The sequence below is a fragment of the Meriones unguiculatus genome, chromosome 15 (assembly GCF_030254825.1).
Source record: "Meriones unguiculatus strain TT.TT164.6M chromosome 15, Bangor_MerUng_6.1, whole genome shotgun sequence".
In the NCBI taxonomy this organism is placed as follows: domain Eukaryota; kingdom Metazoa; phylum Chordata; class Mammalia; order Rodentia; family Muridae; genus Meriones; species Meriones unguiculatus.
The window spans coordinates 42,029,920-42,048,703 of NC_083362.1; the positions used below are offsets into that span (position 1 = coordinate 42,029,920).

Consider the following 18,784-nt stretch of genomic DNA (forward strand, 5'->3'; position numbering starts at 1 on the left):
TATTTAGAATGTCCAATATGTCCATAAGTGGTTAACTTACAGAGGACACTACTTCCATCATTGCATCCAATCAGTAGAACATAATTTCAATTTATTCATTTACCAAGGCTGCTAATTTTTAATCACTTTATTAAAGCCAGGCTTGTGGTCATAATCATAGGCTGTTATGTGTGATTGTTCGCTCTTTGGGTCTTGGAGTATAAAACAAAGATACTTGGGTGAATGAAAAGCAAAGTTCTCTTACAGCCTAGGGTATGACAGGATTTTTAATGGAAAGAGTTGCAGCAGTTGGAGCAACAGTTTCTAATGTAGTAAGTGGGACGGGATGAGCTAGAGTTCATGCACTTCCCCGGGATTACACATCTGAATAACTCACATGGATATAATCTGAGAGCCTCTAAAAGTTCTCCATTGTCCCCAGGAGTGTGAGGACAAAAAAAAAGTGGAAATCACTGGACTCAGGGCTTAGCAAACTGCACGTGAGAAAATAGAGACTTTACCCAAAGTTGAGAACAGGAAAGACTGCAGTGGCGAGATAATTTTGGTCTTTGATCACTTCCATTTGCAATTAACATTTTAACCCTTCATAGGGAGACACCTGGTAACCACAAAATCTCCTTTGACTTTTGTCAAGTATTCATTGGTGTTAACTCAAGTCACAAATCATATTTTCTTATTTTATTCTGTAAGTCATGTTACCATCATTATTCTTTTGTGATGCTGAAATTGCCCATTATTCGCAGTACCCTTTACCAAATTCTCTTACCCAACACACACACACACACACACACACACACACACGGCTTCCCCATCCTTTTCCAAGCATTTCCTAGTATTTTCTTTTACAGATATATTTCAGGCTCTTACAGTAACATATAAAAAAAAACAAGGATCAAGTGTGGTGTGGCGTGGCCTGGCGTGGTGTGGCGCTTCCAGCTGCCCAAGCAGCAGGTAAATGACTTAAACTAACAGATGGGGGTGAGAGCCTGCCAGTCTTTCAACTGTTACAAGTTGACTCAGGAGCGTGGACTCTCACTGACTAGCTTGCAGGCTCTGGCAAATTGTCCCAAGCTTTATAAGCATCCATGTCTAAAACTGTCAAGCAAAATAATCCACCTGACCAGTAGTTAAGTCAAATATTAATCACCTGACCTAGATATAAGTTGCGAATGCCACACCTCTGGGAGCTCATTTGAACAATGCGTAAATGAAGAGGCAGAGCTGAAAATCGGAAGGTCACGGCGCCACTGTGACCTGAATGAAGTAAAGACAGAGAGGCCTCTGAAATGGAAGGGCTAAATACAGAAGCTCCATCTATGTGAGAATTTTAAGAGAGTTTTTTTTTTTTTAAGTTCAGTAGTCAAAGAAACTCTAATGGGGGTGGGAGGGATCAGTCCCGCTGACGAAGAAATCCTCCGTGAAGCTCAGCAGACAGAATGCAGGTGTGTGAAGGGACCCTACAAAGCCCTCCTAGGAAGGTGGGCCGTCTCCACCCCCAGTGTCTCAGTCGCTCCCAGGGTTAAGAACCATGCAGAGAGATGCATCCCCTCGCTGACACACACATACACACCTGATTTCTCCACACTCAGGAACCAAATTTCATCTAGAGCCTGTCACTTTAAAGTCAGATTTTAAAACAGTATTTCAGATAGCAGCTTTTGGCTACCAAGAAATTTACAGGATACCTAATCTACAAACGATTTTAAAGTATTCTTCTTTTCCTTGTGGTATCCAAAAATTAAAACAAACACAAAGTAAAAAAACAAAAAACAAAAAACAAAACAAAAAAAAATGGGGAAAAAAAGCTCAGGAGTTCTCCCACAACACAGCAACAAACAAACCCGAGGTTGGCGTTGCGATGCTGGGAAAACGCAAGGAAGAGGGCCAAAGGCACCCCTCACCTGTCTGTAGTTAGAGGTGAAGGCCCCCAGGTAGGCGACAACCCCGGAGGAGATGAGGATGTCCCCCGTCAGGTTGACGTACAGCTGCCCGAGCTCCAGGGCCGAGTTGCTCCATCGAGTTTTCTCGCCACCCAGGCCCCCGATCAGCTGCTCTGCTCGCTCCAGCTTCTTGCTGCACAAATCAACCTCGAAAATAAAGGTGAGTTCTAGTCAATGCCTTCAAGAAAAGTGAACTGAAAATTCTACAGAACTCCAAACTCGAGATAATTTTTTGCTTATGAGTGAGTATATACCCTGTGTGTCTATCTGCTTCTGGGATAGCTCACTCAGGATGGCATTTTCCAGTTCCCACCATTTACCCGCAAATTTCATGATTTCCTTGTTTTTTTATTGCTGAGTAGTATTCCATTGTGTAAATGTTCCACAATTTCTGCATCCATTCCTCAACTGAGGGGCATCTGGGTTGTTTCCAGCTTCTGGCTATTACTAATAAAGCTGCTATAAACATGGTTGAACAAATGTCCTTGTTGTGTACTTGAGCATATTTTGGATATATGCCTAGGAGTGATATAGCTGGATCTTGAGGAAGCACTATTCCTAATTGTCTGAGAAAGCACCAGATATTAGACATATAATATAGGATAAACGTACTAAAATCTGTACACCTAAAGAAACTAATCAAGAAGGAGGACTCTGGCTAAGATGCTCAATCCCCTTCAGAAAGGCAAAGAGGATGGACATCAGAAGAGGGAGAAAATAGGGAACAGGACAAGAGCCTACCACAGAGGTCCTCTGAAAGACTCTACCTTGCAGGGTATCAAAGCAGATGCTGAGACTTATGGCCAAACTTTGGGCAGAGAGTGCAAGGAATCTTATAAAAGAAGAGGGAAATCGTAAGACCTGGAGAGGACAGGAGCTCCACAAGGAGAGCAACAGAACCAAAAAATCTGGGCACAGTGGTCTTTTCTGAGACAGATACTCCAATCAACGACCATTCATGGAGATAACCTAAAACCCCTGTACAGATGTAGCCCATGGCAGTTCAGTGTCCAAGTGGGTTCCAAAGTAATGGTAACAGGGACTGTCCCTGACATGAATGGATTGGCCTGCTCTTTGATAACTTCCCCCTGAGGGGGGAGCAGCATTACCAGGCCACAGAAGAAGACAATGCAGCCACTCCTGATGAGACCTGATAGACTAGGATCAGAAGGAAGGGGACCTCCCCTATCAGGGGACTAGAGGAGGGGAATAGGTGGAAAAAGGAGAGGGAGGGTGGGATTGGGACGAGAGGAAGGAGGGAGCTACAGATAGGATACAAAGTGAATAAACTGTAATTAATAAAACTTTTTTTTAAAAAAAGAGATAATCTTTCTCAATTACAGACTAGAATGAAGTTCTAAAAAGCACTTAAACACATACACACACAAATGCATCGTCTCACTGGAGATGTGGAAAGTCCATGACATCGTGTGTCTTTGAAAAACAAGTTACTTCAGTAAAGTTCTCAGAATTCCTACAGAGTATCTAATATATAATAGTGTAGGCAGGCTAACTCTAAAGAAATGAGCCTTGATACAAGATATTGAGATTAAATTAGTAACAAACATTCTCATGCAGCAGATATAGGTGTTTTAAAATAATCTGACTAAAATGGGGGAGGACTCGGGACGAAGCAGGTTAGGGGTGTCTGAACAGTATGTCTAGGGCCCGGGATCTCCCATTAGCACTGTATTTTAAATATTTTATAAATGTGTCTCACTTAGTTGGTTTATGGTTGCTTTTAAAGGTTCAAAGTTTTAGCAATTTACACTTATTTACAAAGCACAAGCTTTCAGGTTGTTAAATGGTGTCATTCTCATAGACATTTGCAGTTAAGCTTCAAAGGGAACATCAATCAATAGCCAAGAGCCTGCTTTCTGCATCAAACAATCAGCCCAAGTTTATTTTACACAGTTAAGCAATTCGATAAAAAGGGAAATAGGCAGATGTTTACCAAGGGGGCAGACTGGGGGGAAGCACCCAAACCTGTGTAAAGTCAGTGTCCCACAGGGGGCTTAGACTGAGTCACTGTAAGTTAATTTTTAAGTGACAGCATCATTATTCTTAAAATAAAATCATGTTTATTTTACTAAAAAAGAGTTTAATGGTAGTAGAATTTCTCACCATTTCCTCTGGAGTTCTTTCCATATCCTCTCAAGGTTGATTGCCTCTTTTCCTTTCATATATTAATATATATACATATATATTAATGTACGCACACATACACATACACACATATATGTACATATGTATGAACACACACACATATATATGTGAGTTCATTTTTCTTGTTGGTGTGTACATGGTTTCAAGGCTGACCACTCTGCATTGGACAACCAAAAGGGGGCTCATCCCTGGGAAAGGCTAATTCCCCACCTCTCTGCATGTGGGACCTCATAATCTCTTCCATGTTAGCATGTCCATTGATATTGCCATTGTTACAGCCTTGTTTGAGCAGCCATTCCTAGAAGAGTCTGTTTCACAGAAGGCTCACATGCTCAGGCATGTTCACTGCTGCTCTGTTTACAGTAGTCAGGAAACAGAAACAAACCAAATGTCCTTCAATGGGTAAATTAATAATAGTGAAAATGTGCTGCACGTACCTAATGGATGCCACTCAGATGTAAAGGAAAATGAGAATATGAAATTTTCAGGTAGATGGACAAGCCTAGAAAAGATTACATTCAGAGCAGCCTGGATCCAGAAAGGCAAACACCCTTACTCATAAAAGGAGGTGAGTAGAGTTTAGGGATTCACACTGCAGAATTTTGTAATGGAGAACTCTAAGATCAGTAAGAGAGAAGTTTGCGTTAGTTTGGGGTAAGAAGTTGTCTTATGAACTTTCCAAATACTAGTAACCATTATTCAACTAAACGCTTTTAAATTAAAGACATAAAATGTTAGTTCACCTATTGATGAGCTTGAAAACACACAAGGTTTGTAATGGGTGATGATTTTGATGTTTTCTTTCTTACTCAGTTTTCCCACCCTAAGGGACCTCTGCCTTCCTGGTTTCCTCAATGATTTTTCTTTCAACAGCACTCAAAACAAAGTGGGTCTCAGACCACAAAAATGTTGTCATTGGAAAACCCTAAAGAAAATAATTCTGTGATTTCTTTTTCCTTCTGGAAAACACATTTACTATAAATATATGAATATGTTCATTTCATATTTTTCCAACATTTTTATTACAAACCCCTGAAAATTTCAAACACATAGCGCAATTGAACAATGTTTCCGGTGAGTGGCTATATACCCACTTAGTGGTTATATTATTTGAATAAAATGTAATCAAGCCCAGTAACAGGTTATGCCCTGAGAAGGCTGTGGAGCAAGGGAGGTGTGCCACTTTCTTCTGGATGCGGCAGCTGAGGAGACTCCGGCGCTCGCCAGGGCCGACAAGAAGCCCAAGGAAGGAATCAAGACTGAGGACAAGGGTCATCTGAAATTGAAGGTGGTGGGACAGGGCAGCTCTGTGGTGCAGTTTAAGATTAAGAGGCAGACACCACCTAGTAAACTCATGAAAGCCTATTAGCGACAGGGTTTGTCCAAGGCAGATCAGATTCCGGTTTGATGGGCAAAAAACGGACACACCTGCACAGCTGGAACTGGGGGACGAAGATACAACTGATGTGTTCTGGCAGCGGACAGGAGGTGTCTACAGAAAAGCGAACCTGCCGCTTACTCTAGAAGTTTTTCATAGACCAAGAGCACATTCTTAATTAGAAAGCCACGATTGGTTCCACCACATCCTGACGACTGCAGTATAGTTTTTCATTAGTCTTTCATTTCCCTGTCCCCATTTCCTTATTGTACATAAAATAATTGGTGTACACGCTCAAGCATATTGCTCTTCTTTTCTTCTTTTTTAAACCAAATGGCCAGTGTTTTGTTTTGGTTGACATCGGATGGAGATGGTCGTGGGGAAGTACTGGTTCTGTGGAAATCTCCCCTTTTCTCCATTAGTGGCGTGCTCATTCAGCACTTACCTTTCTATGCCAGTAAGGTATCTTTCTCTCATTGTTCTAACATAAGAACTCAACAGCATAAAATCCTTGCATACCTTGTTTGCTTGCAGATTTTTAATGTTTTTCATTTATCATTGTAAGTACAGCAACAATTTTATAACTTTTTTGTAGCTGTTACATATAGGGCAATCTGTCTTTAAGAAGGGGTAAATTACTCCTGAACAAAACGATTCTAGATAGTTTTCCCTTCAAGTCAAGTATCTTGTTGTTTAAATAAACTTCTTGTTTAAAAAAAAAAGTGCTATTCTTGGAGGAAGGGCTGGGTTAGGAGGGGGAGGACTCTTCCAACCTCTGCAGAGTGGCAATGTTAACACCACCTTTACTTTGTCAAGGAAAGAGTAAAGACATGACAAACAACAACAAGGGCCAAAGAGATGGCTCTGCATATAAAGGACACTGAGTTTGATCCCCATGAAAGTAGGGGGGACGAACCAAACTACACAAAAGTTTTGACCTCCATGCATGCAACGTGGCACGAATGCACGTGCATACATGTGTGTGCACACACACAGGCACATGCATCACAGACACATGGTAAAGAGGTTAATGTTTTTCGAGAGAACAAAAGTATTTTATACACGGCAAGCTGTTGATAACTGTTGACTGCTGTAAAATATTTTGGTATGTTTTTCTGTTACAAAATCGGACATTAGCAGTTTGTGTAAATGGGATCACTATATGAATTATGGCAATGGTTTTGGTCTTAAAAGTATTTTCAGTGATGTTTTCTTATCACAGCTCTGCCAGGGCTTGCTGTGTAACCCAGATCTCTCAATGCTTCGGTCATTCACTTCCTCATCACAAGATGAGGGTGAAAAGTGAATGGTTTATGCTTTGTGGACCAAGGGGCAAAGACTGGTGTTATACTACTAGGCTATGTAAAGTCATGTGATTGCGTTTTAAATGCCAGAAGCATTCTAAGTGCTAGGGCTATGAAAACCCAGGCCTTGGGCAGGTCTAGCCTCAGGACCATAACTCCCTAATCATGGCCAGGAAGGGAACAGGATTGGTGAGTTTTGTACTGGTTGCAAAGTATTTCTTATTTGCAAGGTGGAGATCATCTCCCATTTGCAGCTGTCAGCACATACCTGGTTTTCCAGGTCAGCTTTCTTCTGCTTATTCATCTCAAGCGTGTCTTGAAGCTTGGCCAGCTTGTCCTGAACCTCCTTCAAGGCAGCCTGCTTCTTTCGAAGACCTTCCATAGCGATCCTCAGCTCCCCTTCAGCCGCAGCCAGCTTTATCTTTTTGGGAGCTACAATTTTTGCCACTCTACAAAACAATAAAGTTGGAAAATCAAATTCCTCTGAACAGAGGAAGCTTTCTAACAAAAGCTTACCTTCCAAATACTCTTTACAATGACTCAAAACACTTTATGCAGAATTTACACCCATTTGTTAATTCCATATTTCACCTAAGAATCAAATCTGATGCAAAAAATAAGAAACGATCATTAAGACTTGAAGGGTAAGATAGCAGATGAGGAGCTTCCTTTGTGTGACTTTGTGATTGGGATGGGTCAAGGCGACAAAGGAGAGAAAGAGAAGACAGCACTGGGAATTAAAACAGTGAAGTCAGTTAGGCATGTGCCACGCTTGGAAACATAGGCAGGAGGGTCACTTCAAGTTGGAGGTCAGCCTGGTTGACCATCAGTTCCAGGCCAACCAGGGCTCTTAGTAGGATCTGTATTGAAACAAATAAAAACAATTAATACTGTAAAGAAATTTTAATCCAGAAACATGGCTGCTGTGGCAAGGGATCATAACCAAAGACCTAGGTCTATGGAATCTGGCTGGAACGCAAACATCCCACACACCTTTAATCTCAAACAATGAAGGTAAAGTTGGTTTGTAGAAAGAAGGTTGGGGTTTGTTTGCGAGTTCACAGCAGGTCAGCAGAGGCAGTTGAAGCCAGAGAACAAGAAGGAACCAGAAGATTAGGATGTATTGCCAAAGTTAGTAAGTTATAAGGCCAAGGAGAGCCATCAGTCAGAAACTGAGAGAAGCCAGTTCCAATCCGTCCACCTGGAGAGGTGTTTTGAGCCAGACAGTTGAGTTGAACCAGCCAGCCAGAATTCAAAAAGTGCCAGGAAGGGTGGTTTTATTCAGCAGTTAATCTCAGAGGCTGAAAACATTCTAGGTTTATATTAGATTGTACAGAGGCTAGAAGCTTCCAGGACTAGGCCTCGGTTAGCAGACAGAGGCAGTAAGCCTTCAAGACAACAATTAAAACGGGTAAATAAAAGTTACTTTCACACAATACGGAACAAAATTCAACAGAGCAGCTAAAAAGCATGGAGAAATTGACACTGCAGAGCAAAGAAAGAAATGCCGCAACCTTGAATTAAGCTTGGCAGCCCTCGTCACAACAATCCTGAAGTCCTTGCCGCCAGAAATGTACCGTTTCAAAAGCCTTAAATTCAGTGTGGGGATTCAGTTTGCTAGGAACTCTTTCGACATGCCAAGCCAGCACTGGGGGAAAAAATGAAGTCATTGCTCCCTGTGTCTCAGTGTGTGGTGATTCCTACTCATCATCTTGCAAGAGAGTGCCTGCTCTGTGAGACCAAGCCATTCCAGTTTATTAAAAACAGTAGGGGGAAAAATCACATATACATACAACATGCAAACACATACACATGTTCTGGACACATGCGCAAAACACACATTGAAAAAGACTTGAAAGCATGTAAAAGACACTCTTCTTTCTAATTTTCCCCCGCCCCATCTGTGTGTGTACTTTAGTGCGTGTACAGAGGCACATACGTGTTTGTGGGTGCAGGCACGCATGTGTGAGCTTACATCTGGAGGCCAGAGGGAAAGCTCGGGTGTTGTTCCTCAGAGACAGTCTCCCAGGCTGGCCTGGAACTTGAAGAGTAGGCGAAGAGAGCTGGCCAGCAAGCTGCAAGGATCCACCTACCGCTGCACGCCTAGGCCTGGGATTCTAAGGAAGGGCCACCATGGTTGGCTTTCCTACCTGATTCTGTGGATTGAGCGAGGCTCCTCGGGCAGGTAAGACAAGCATTTTGCAGACTGAGCTATCTCTCCAGTCCAAATATTTCTGCCCAGGCTGCTGGGAAGAGAATCTGTCCTTGTTCCTGCTAGAGGAGTATACTCTACTACCCAGCCACACCCTGACTCTTTCCCCATTTGAAATACAATTTTCATTTGTAAGATATAAAATAATCCTTTATTACTGTGCCCTGATTTTGTTATTTTTAAATGAATTAAAAGTTTGGATTTAAATGAATAAAAGTTTAGAAATTCTCCTATTTAATTTTCTAACATAGTAAATAAGCAAAAGCTTTGGGAAGCCTAGGAATTTTTTAGTCAAAAGCAATCTTAAGTCCCCAAACTTGAAGAATTATTAAATTACATATTCTTTTTAAAAAATTGCTGTGATTGGGGCTCTAGTAAGAATAAAGCAGCAATTCCGACTCGTGTTTTCTGAAAATCTTTTCTGTGTGTAGGTTTCCAGTTTTCTGTTGTGTACATGAGCAGGCGAGCAAACCAAGCACAGCCTTAGGCTTCTCCTCAGGACTTACTTGTCGTAGGAATCCATTGCGATGACCCACTTGCACAGACCTTCAGCAGCTGTTGAAGCGTTCCGGATCTTTTCTGGAACGAAGTCTGGGTTCGGGATGTAACTCTTTCTTATGATGTTCATGTAAGCCGGGGGAATGTTGTCCTTGTCATATTCATGGAGTGACTGCAGAAACCTTATGTCACCAAGAAGTCTCTTAGCAGGGCCCCAGAAATCTTCAATTTTCTTCCCTGAACCTGTTGGGTCAGGGATTTTGTCAGCTTTGATGCCTTTCAAGATGCAGATAGCTTCCATGACAAGCTTGACACCAGCAGGAGGACTCTTCATGGACTTTACAACAGTGATATCCTTGAAAAACAATGTTTTGATTATTAATAGGAATAAAGCTATGCTTGTATGTCCATTGGAATCATATCAATAAGATTATAATGTCAAAGTAAGCTCTAAGGTACCTTAAGGAACAGAAACGTGTTTGCTGTATTGGGTAGAAATAGCAGCAATGGCAGAACCGTGGCAAGAATTTTGACAAGTCAATTGGGAGGAAGATGAAGCTCTGGAAAGAACTGCCGTGATGGGAAAGGAGGATGAGCCCGGGAAGGGCTGAGTGACAGGGGTGGGTATGGTCAACACACACTGTATAGAATTCTTGAGGAACTCATAAAAATAAATCTTTTAAAATAGCAATAATAAAATTTTAAATGAAGAAAAAGAGGAAGAGGCAGAAAAGGAGAAGAAGGAAGAGGAGGAGGAGGTGATGATGGTGATGATGGTGGTGGTGGTGGCAGTGGTGGTGGTGGTGGCAATTGGCAGTTTTGTTCCTTTTCTAAAGTGCCTTTGTCATGGAGTTTTCTTTTTCAGGTAAGTTAAAGGATCCTCTTGACAATTTATAATGTTCCTTAAATCTGGATGCTAATTGGAGAGAAACTAAACTGTGGTGCAGAGCAGAAAGCCCTCAGCACGGGCCCAGCCCTCACCTGTGCGGTCAGGGTGTCCAGGGCAGCCAGTGCAGACTCCAGGATGGGCAGGGCTCCGGCCAAATCGGCGTCACACTCGTCTTTGATGGCTTTGGCAGCCATGGCCTGTTCATTCGCTACTGTTTCATCGGCTTTCACGATCTTCTCAGTCTTGGCAACCTCCATGGACTCCCTCTCAATGATCACCATCATTTCGTCCACCTCTCTGCTGGCAACTTTCAGCTGAGGATGCAGAGCCCCAAGCTCGCTCTGCATGGTGGCCACCTGGGATGCGGCCGAGTCCAGTTTATCCAGACCCACTTCATACCTCTTTTTCATTTTCATCACTTCACTGGAAGCAAACAGATGAAAGGAGATGAGATGCAGGGAGCTGTTTACCATGTCAAGGGACATCTCAAGTGCTCTTGAGTTTTTCACCCCTTTTGAAGGAACTAAAGGTGTGGGCTAAAAAGTCTGTCATGGGTGTTAGCTGTTTGTGCAAACAGAAAACAAAAACATGAACACAGTAATGTTGGATTATGCAGTTATGACCAAACAGTATATTTTAGTCATTTCTGTGTTTTTAGTGCCTCTGGGTATATAACAAAAACTCCAGAGAATAAATAAGTACACTACTGAAAGGCAAAGAGCCTCCCGGGCCAAAATGAAAACCCTACCTAAAACACTACTCACTTTGGAGAGTTGCTTCCAACAATACTACAGTTCTCTTAATAATCACTTGCTTCAAAGATACTTCAGTGCCCCAAATACATCATTTTCAATATTGCCATAGATGAAAATGTATTTCCTCTGTGTAAATGTATATCTCATCTTCACAGTTGTTGGGAAACCATGACTGGCCAGGCTGGACTCCATCAGCCCAGGGTTCACAGTCAGACCTGTCCTTAAAATGTATTTAACTTTAAAAATGTGTTACATCTTGAAGTAGAAAAATTTTTTATTAAGACAAAAGGGGCAAGTGAGATTGATACTGAAACTCAACACTTCGTGTGCAGAGTGATTTTTAAAGGAATAATAACTGATTAGCCAACTTGAGGTATACAAAGTAATCCAAAACAGAAAAAGCAAAAACCACCACTTAAAAGGTTTTCATAGAGAAGGAAAAAAAATCAGAAATGTACATTTTTATTACGTGTTCAGTTCCCTTTGAGAAATGAAAATAAAAATGGTGCACTGTGTGTGAGTTCAGTCCCCACTAGAGCCTGGAGTTCTACAAGGGTTACATCACTGGCACAGTGGCGCACGCCTGTAATCCCAGCACTTGGGGAGGCGGAGGCAGGTGGATCTCTGTGAGTTTGAGGCTACCCTGGTCTACAAAGCAAGTCCAGGACAGCCAAGGCTACACAGAGAAACGCTATATGGAAAGAAAGAAAGAAAGAAAGAAAGAAAGAAAGAAGGAAGGAAGGAAGGAAGGAAGGAAGGAAGGAAGGAAGGAAGGAAGGAAGGAAGGAAGGAAGGAAGGAAGGAAGGAGAAAGAGAAAGAAAGGAGAGAGAGAGAGAAAGAGTGAGAGAAAGAAAAGTTTTGCTCCTGTCGTTAAGAGACAGAAGCAGCACTCATCCCAGGTGACACTTTGCTAACTTAAGTACTAACTTTTTGGCAAGTGTCATGGTGACTTGTTCTTAGCCTACATCTAGCTATTGAGACATCTGGGGTTAATCTATGGAAGACGCACAAACACGAAGAAAGAACATTTGAAAGTGCAGCTCTTCCCTACCCCCCATCCATGAAGCCTCTCTACAGCAAATGGACAGACCACAGACAACCACAGCTGGACGTGACCCGTGGGTGTAGAGAACCCGGCCCCACCAGACAGACACATGTGCGGGACACACCTGCTTCTATGGAAAAGGGGCTGTCACGGAGGATGGGGCAGGGAAACTGTAAGAGCCAGAATACCGGGAAGTCTGCTGTGACTGCCTCCCTGAGAAAGGGCTACCTACACCCAGGTCCGAACAGTGGCAACATCAGCAGACATGCTGACATGGAAGGAGAAAACCTCACAGGGTTCCACCCAAGACAAAGAACGACCGGCGACTAGTGACTGTGGAGAGAATCAGTCTCTCCCAGGGACTGGTTATATCTAATAGAAAGTGGTCAGCCTTGCATACACACAAACAACAAAAATGGAGTCAGTGTGTGTGTGCATGTGTGTGTGTGTGTGTGTGTAAAAATAATAAAAAGAGGCTGTGGATTGAAGGGGGCAGGACAGTCCATCCCGGGAGAGTGTAGCGAGAGCCAGTCTAAGTGGGGACAAAGGAATGTCCTGCAAGCCTGGGAATCATCTTGCTCAATGTGAGAATCAGCAGGTAATACTGCCTGTGCTCTTGAGCAGGCCACTGGGGATTATGAATTTAACTAAGGAAATACATACAAATAGTTCATGTCTAAGAATCTGTTTTAAGTATTTTTTAATATTTAAAAGAATTTATTCTGTTAGGTTAATAGTCTTGAAATCCTCTGTAAATATAATGTAATTAAGCCTTAGATTGTGATCTCTGTTTTAGGTTTTAAAAAAAATATTTGGAATTTTATAATGTATAATTTATGTCTTATGGTACGGATAAGTTTGATTTACTAGATTTGTAAAAATATTTATGTAACTAAACTTGATTTGTTCAATCCCAGATAAAAAAATACAACAAGGGTAAAAATGCAAAGTCACCCACTATCATGCCTGTTGCTGCAAGGAGTATTCCTGTGCCTCTTGATAAAGTTTTGCTTGCTTTCCAGTCGTAAAAAGTATAAATACAATATAACATTCACTTTAGGAAGCACTTGAGACCGAGTACTAACTGGAGGCTTCCATAAAGAACATCACTAAAAGTTCCTGCATTTCCAGCTTTCAAGTTTAATGTCAATCTGTTTTGAATTTTAGAATGTGTATTCCAAGTATTAATTTTTTAAGGACAAAGAAAGTCTAGGGTAAACTTTTCTGAAAACTCATGTTAACACTTGCTGTGGCACAGATCACAAACATTCCCTACACTTTGAACTTTCGATCTTAATGTCAACAACTTTTCAGTTTTAGATTGTGCCTTTCAAGTATTAGTTGTTATAACCAAAGGAAGTTTGCGATGAATCCCTCTGAAAACTCATGTTGACACTGTCTGTTAGCAGTCTGCATTGTCATTTTCAAATGGAAGGTTAGTAGAGAAGAAAAGCCTGTGACATAACAGAGCAGCCTCTGGCTTATAGTTGTCTAGACCCCAGAGAGAAGGCTTATCCAACAGCTTATTCTGACTAAGGGGGAAACCACTCTAAGGGCCCTTACTCAGTATCATTGTCACAAAACTCTAGGGATTTACCTCTGCTCTTCAGGGCACACCTTCCTTCTTCCATGGGTGGAGACACATGTTCTGCACATGTGTATTCATGTTTGGCAGCCAGTGGTCAGCTTGGAGTGGTCATTCCTCATGTGCCATCCACCTTGGCCACACTGGCAAGCCTCAGGGATTGGCCTGTCTCTGTCTTCCAGGACTGGCATTACAAATGTATGCTAGCATGCCTGGCCTCTGTCCTCCCCCCACAACAGGTTCTGGGGATTGGTATTCAGATCCTCATGCAACCATTTCCCCAGCCCCACCTCCACCCTTGCAGTACATGCAGAGATAAATTTATGGTGTACCAGGGACCGTAACTACACCTGAGCAGTAGACCTGATTCCTACCCTCAGACTCTGTAGGGACTGAATCTCAAATGAAACAGCACATTCATACGCAAAGCACTTGATCACATCATTGCTGTGTCATTGCTGCACAAACATTCTTAAACTTTCACAGCTTGCATAGAAAGAGAACACTTCCTCCTTACTTTCTTTTCTTTTCCAACAACAGTTTGAAGGTAGAGATCAACTCCAGATAAGAGGTGGGTGTCACATAATTATATCTCTGAAGTTCGTTATAGAAGGATGTTGACAGGTTGATGGTGGAGGTGTGGAAGCTTTTACACATTTCAATGCAGCCATCCCGGATTTCCTCTGCCATTTCAATTTCTTCCAGGAACCGTGAAGCAACTGCTTCCAGTGCATCTTCTGGCCAGGACTAAATTTGAAATGAATATTTTAGCAATTTACCAAAGTTAGTGATATGAATCCACTACTGCTGCAGCCCCTTATGATTTGTGGGTTGAGGACAGAGAGGAGTAGTTTGAGGCGTGGAGTGGGAATAACATATTGGTAAAGAGCTTGCTCACTGTCCTTGTCTGCTTATGGCAGAATGGCAGTGGCTGCTGCAGGGAGTAACTCTCTCCAGCTGGCTTTGGTCTTAGAGAAATTGTTATTAAGTGTTGTCAGGACAAGGAAAGGGAGGTCTAAACTCAGCGTGTGCTTCCCTGAGCATGTTGTGTATTCTTTCATTCAGTCCTCTTCACCGTTATTATACTTGCCCCCAAACAACAGAGTCACACAAATGACTCCTTTTTGTTGGCATCTCTTGGATAGCTCATAGACAGTTCTGGAGGAACTTTAATTCAGAACATGGCTGCTCTGGCAAGAGATCACATCCAAAGACCTTCAGGCATGCCTTTAATTCCAGGAGACAGAGCTAAACAGAGCTCTGAGTTCAAGGCCAGCCTGGTATACAGTGCATTTCAGGTACAGAAAAGCTTAGGTCCAGACATAGTGACACAGGCCTTTGATCCCAGCACTCGGGACACAGATGGATGCAGATGTCTGAGGTCTAGTCAGTCCTGTTCAGTCAGTTTGGTTGAGTCAGTGAGTTGAGAGGCAGTGAAGTGGAGCTGAGTGTGTGGCAGCTCAATGCATAGAATTCAGAGAGCTTTACAGAGAGAGACCGGAGAGAGAGCAAGCTAGACACAGGAGAAGACAGAACAAGACAGAGAATGAGAAGGAGCCAGATGATTAGAACAAATTGTCACAGTTAGTTTGAGGCAAGCAGAGCAATTCAGTCAGAGGCCAAGAGAGAAGCCAGACTGAATCAGACAGCTTGGAGAGGAGTTTGAGCCAGAGCAGCTGAGTTGAACCAGCCAGCAAGAGTATGGAAAGAATAAGAAAGTGAGCTTATTCAGCAGTAAGTCTCAGAGACTGAAAACATTCTAGGCCTGGGTTAGACTGTATGGAGGCTAGAAGCTTCCAGAACCAGGCCTAGGTTAGCCGATGGAGGCAGTAAGCTTTGGGGATGACACTTACATCAGGCAAATAAAAGTCACCTTTACCTCAAAGCCAAGAAGCCTGCACCATGATTCCTTCCTCCCTCCCCACCAGAGCTGTACTCTTCCTCAGCTCAGTTAACTTCACCATCAGTCACCAACATGCCTGACAAGACACAGGAACCATCCTTGCTCTGAGAAAATTCCACAGGCATCACCCATAAAATAACTTCCAAGCTCTACCTTCTTTCTACATCACCAGTCTAACTCAGGTTGTTTTTTTTTTTTTTTTTTTTTTTTTTTTTTTTTTTTTTATCTTTAACCAATATGTTTCACTGTTACCCTCACTCCCTGCATTCTCCAAAGACACAAAATATTTCAAAATGTAAACCACACCCATAGCACACTTTCCAGTGCAACCCAGTACAAACCTCCTGGTGCAAGATTCCAACCAACTTGCAAATCCTTATCTGAGTCGGCCCGTCCTATCTTTCTGACCTCAGGCACACCACTTCCTCTGCGCTCCTCTGCTCCAGTTATCCTCATCTGCTCTCCCCTTCCCAGCCCTTCCACCCAGTCCCGTTTTGACTAGTTCACATCTTTGCCAAGGTCTTGGTCCTGGTCAGTTGTTGTTTTTTTTTTTTTCCCTCTTAAAGGTTGTCTATAGAAAGCCTTTGCTTCCTCTGTTCCTCTCTTTTCATCTCCACTTGTTACAGTCTTGCCTGGCACAAAGCAAGAGAGAAGCCAGCAAAGGATGTTCACCTGGAATATATTGCGAGGCAATAGAGGTATAGAGCCTATGTGAATTTCCAGCATCCTAAGTGGTTCCATTAAATCTATATACAGGATTTCAGCTGCAGCCACCTGTGTACCATCTACCTGCACTTTTTGCTCTGTGGTGCAATGGAAAGCCAGGGCGTCTGAGTTTTCAGGCCTTTTGCTGCTTTTCTCCTCTGTTTTTGTCAGAGCTTCCCTGTGCTCGGCTCTGTGCTTTCTGAGGCAGAACTTTACTACAAAATTCCCGATGCTGTTTTTCCTTTTTTTGTTGGGTTAAGTAAAGGGTAGAATAAACCAGAAGGTGGGCCTGTCTTGGTTCCCTGCGTCTCTTCCCTTCATGCCCTCTCGGCTCTCTTACCCACTACCTGCTTCTGTGAGCACTCCCTGACAAGCTCTTCTAGGACTTCAAGTACGTGGTTTCCTGTCAGGACCCTGACATAAGGATAGAGTAATTCGAAAATTCTATTCTGTAATATACTGAGATTAATGAACGAGGTCCTGAAATGATTTATGTTGTTATAACTGCATGTGATGTATTATTTCACGGTGATGATGGACATTCAACATTTCTAGGATTCTACTTAAATTTTTACATGGACATACCTGAAACCAGTCAATGGTACAGCAGTTAACAAGGGCAGGGAATTTCCTAAGACGAATCCGAAATGCATCTCCGATGGGGCTCATGGCCAGGACCACATGTAGCTGGTTGCGGCAGCGATCAATAAACATGTTGAAAAGAGCTATGGGGCTCCCGTCTGTTTGCTTGGTTTTATCGCGTTGGCGATCCAGCTGACGCATCTTTTCACATATCTCTTGCTTCTCGTCCAGAGCAAAGAGGTTGGGAACCTCCCCGGCATTTAGGAGATTGTTGACATCTTCTAGAAAAGACTCTCTTTTAATTTGTGTGTCTGTGAACAGGAAGACTGCGTGCATGTCGCTCTCCGCACATTTCCTTAAGATCACTTTCAAATCTTCACGCCACTCATTGCTACCGTAGCCCTTGGAGATTTCCACCTGGAAAACTGCGTAATCAGCCATGTGGGCTGCCAGTCTGGTGACAGACTGCCTTCCACTCCCACCGACGCCCACGAGGAGGGCGTGGCTCCGCGGCTGCTTTAAGATCCGAGAAATTCTGCTTATGTGTTCTATGGCAAATCGAAATAAGACCAGGTTCATGGGTTTTTTGCTCATGTTGTTGTACTCCTCTAGATGGCCTTCTACGATTATCCGAAGAAAATCCACATCTGCAATTTCCCTATAGCCGAAATCTTCCCTCCTAGGATCGTGGAAATCACAAAACATTAAACTTCTCAAATCATCTTCTTCCACGATGCCATCGTTATCAAAATCCAATCTAACAAATAGATCATGAAAATCTTCCTGCATGTAATTTCTCAGAATTTCTTGTATGTAGTTAATAAGCCAGCCTCTGTCAGCGTTATCCAGAAGGCGATCATAATACACTCTGAGGACCTGCATAATTTTAAAAGTGGTGTTAAAAATAATTTTTTAAGTTTGCTTATTTACTTTGTGTAAATTACAAAGTATAAAATAGGTAGTATAAAATACTGTAAATAGCCACATTTTTAATCAAAAGCATATATGAATACTTAAGACTATCTCCTAATAAAATTTAAATATTAATCTTAATTATGTTTATTTGATACAATAGTTACCTTCAGTGATCAATACATGAAAAGTAATTTGTGTCCAGCGATGATGCCTATGAACCACATCAATGACCAGCACAGCATGATAACCCTAAGGTACATGCAGTAGTGGCACACATGCCTAGGTAGTAACCAACAACCCTCTAACTGGACTTCATATCTATTTAACAAGCGGGAAATTACACCTCTTATTGAAACCGAGCTAACTACTCAATGCTAGTGAAGTCATGATATCGCAGGGGAATCTACAACCACCGCTTGATTAAACAGTGCAATCTCTGACCCCAAACATGTGCCCGTATTCTCAAGGTAACCGTAGTCATCAGCCCTCGACAGGGAGACTTGTTTTCACAACAGACCGAGAGCACTACAGGAAACCAAAACCACAACCAATAAAAATGAAGAATTGTGGAGCCCAGTTGAGTGGATACATCTACAAAACAGTCCCACACTTAAGGCCCGGGGAACATTGTGGAAGAAAGGCAGAAAGACTGTAAGAGCCAGAGGATCGGGGAGTTTGCTGAGATTGTGTCTGCAAGTAACATTAGAAACTATCCCTATAAAATCTCCCCAGCATAACTAGCCAAATAGGAGCCGAGCAAGGATCACAATAGAAGACATGCCAAACTGGATGAAGAAAAGCCCAAAAGGCTGCAACCCTACACAAAGAACTCTAGGCAACCGAGGAAAGATGGGACCGGGAGAGGGGATCTTCCACAGCGAAGAACACACCAGTCTGTTCAGTGTC

At 42.5% G+C, this 18,784-nt stretch overlaps 2 protein-coding genes across 2 annotated transcripts in view; one reads left to right on the forward strand and one right to left on the reverse strand.

The window, feature by feature from the left end:
* The window catches only part of Dnah7 (dynein axonemal heavy chain 7), a 253,456-nt gene that overhangs the window by 104,104 nt on the left and 130,568 nt on the right, over window positions 1–18,784 (reverse strand). Inside the window, exons 41-46 of the mRNA XM_060368356.1 lie at window positions 16,967–17,839; window positions 14,291–14,520; window positions 10,480–10,810; window positions 9,507–9,853; window positions 7,057–7,237; window positions 1,902–2,087 (exon numbers count right to left, since the gene is read on the reverse strand). Of these exons, the coding sequence (XP_060224339.1) occupies window positions 1,902–2,087; window positions 7,057–7,237; window positions 9,507–9,853; window positions 10,480–10,810; window positions 14,291–14,520; window positions 16,967–17,839 (2,148 nt within the window). The remainder of the gene's footprint in view (window positions 1–1,901; window positions 2,088–7,056; window positions 7,238–9,506; window positions 9,854–10,479; window positions 10,811–14,290; window positions 14,521–16,966; window positions 17,840–18,784) is intronic.
* On the forward strand, window positions 4,599–5,662 carry LOC110565239 (small ubiquitin-related modifier 2-like). The gene is made up of 3 exons (XM_060368560.1): window positions 4,599–4,674; window positions 5,309–5,470; window positions 5,529–5,662. Exons 1-3 carry the CDS (start codon window positions 4,599–4,601, stop codon window positions 5,660–5,662), a joined length of 372 nt encoding a protein of 123 aa, XP_060224543.1.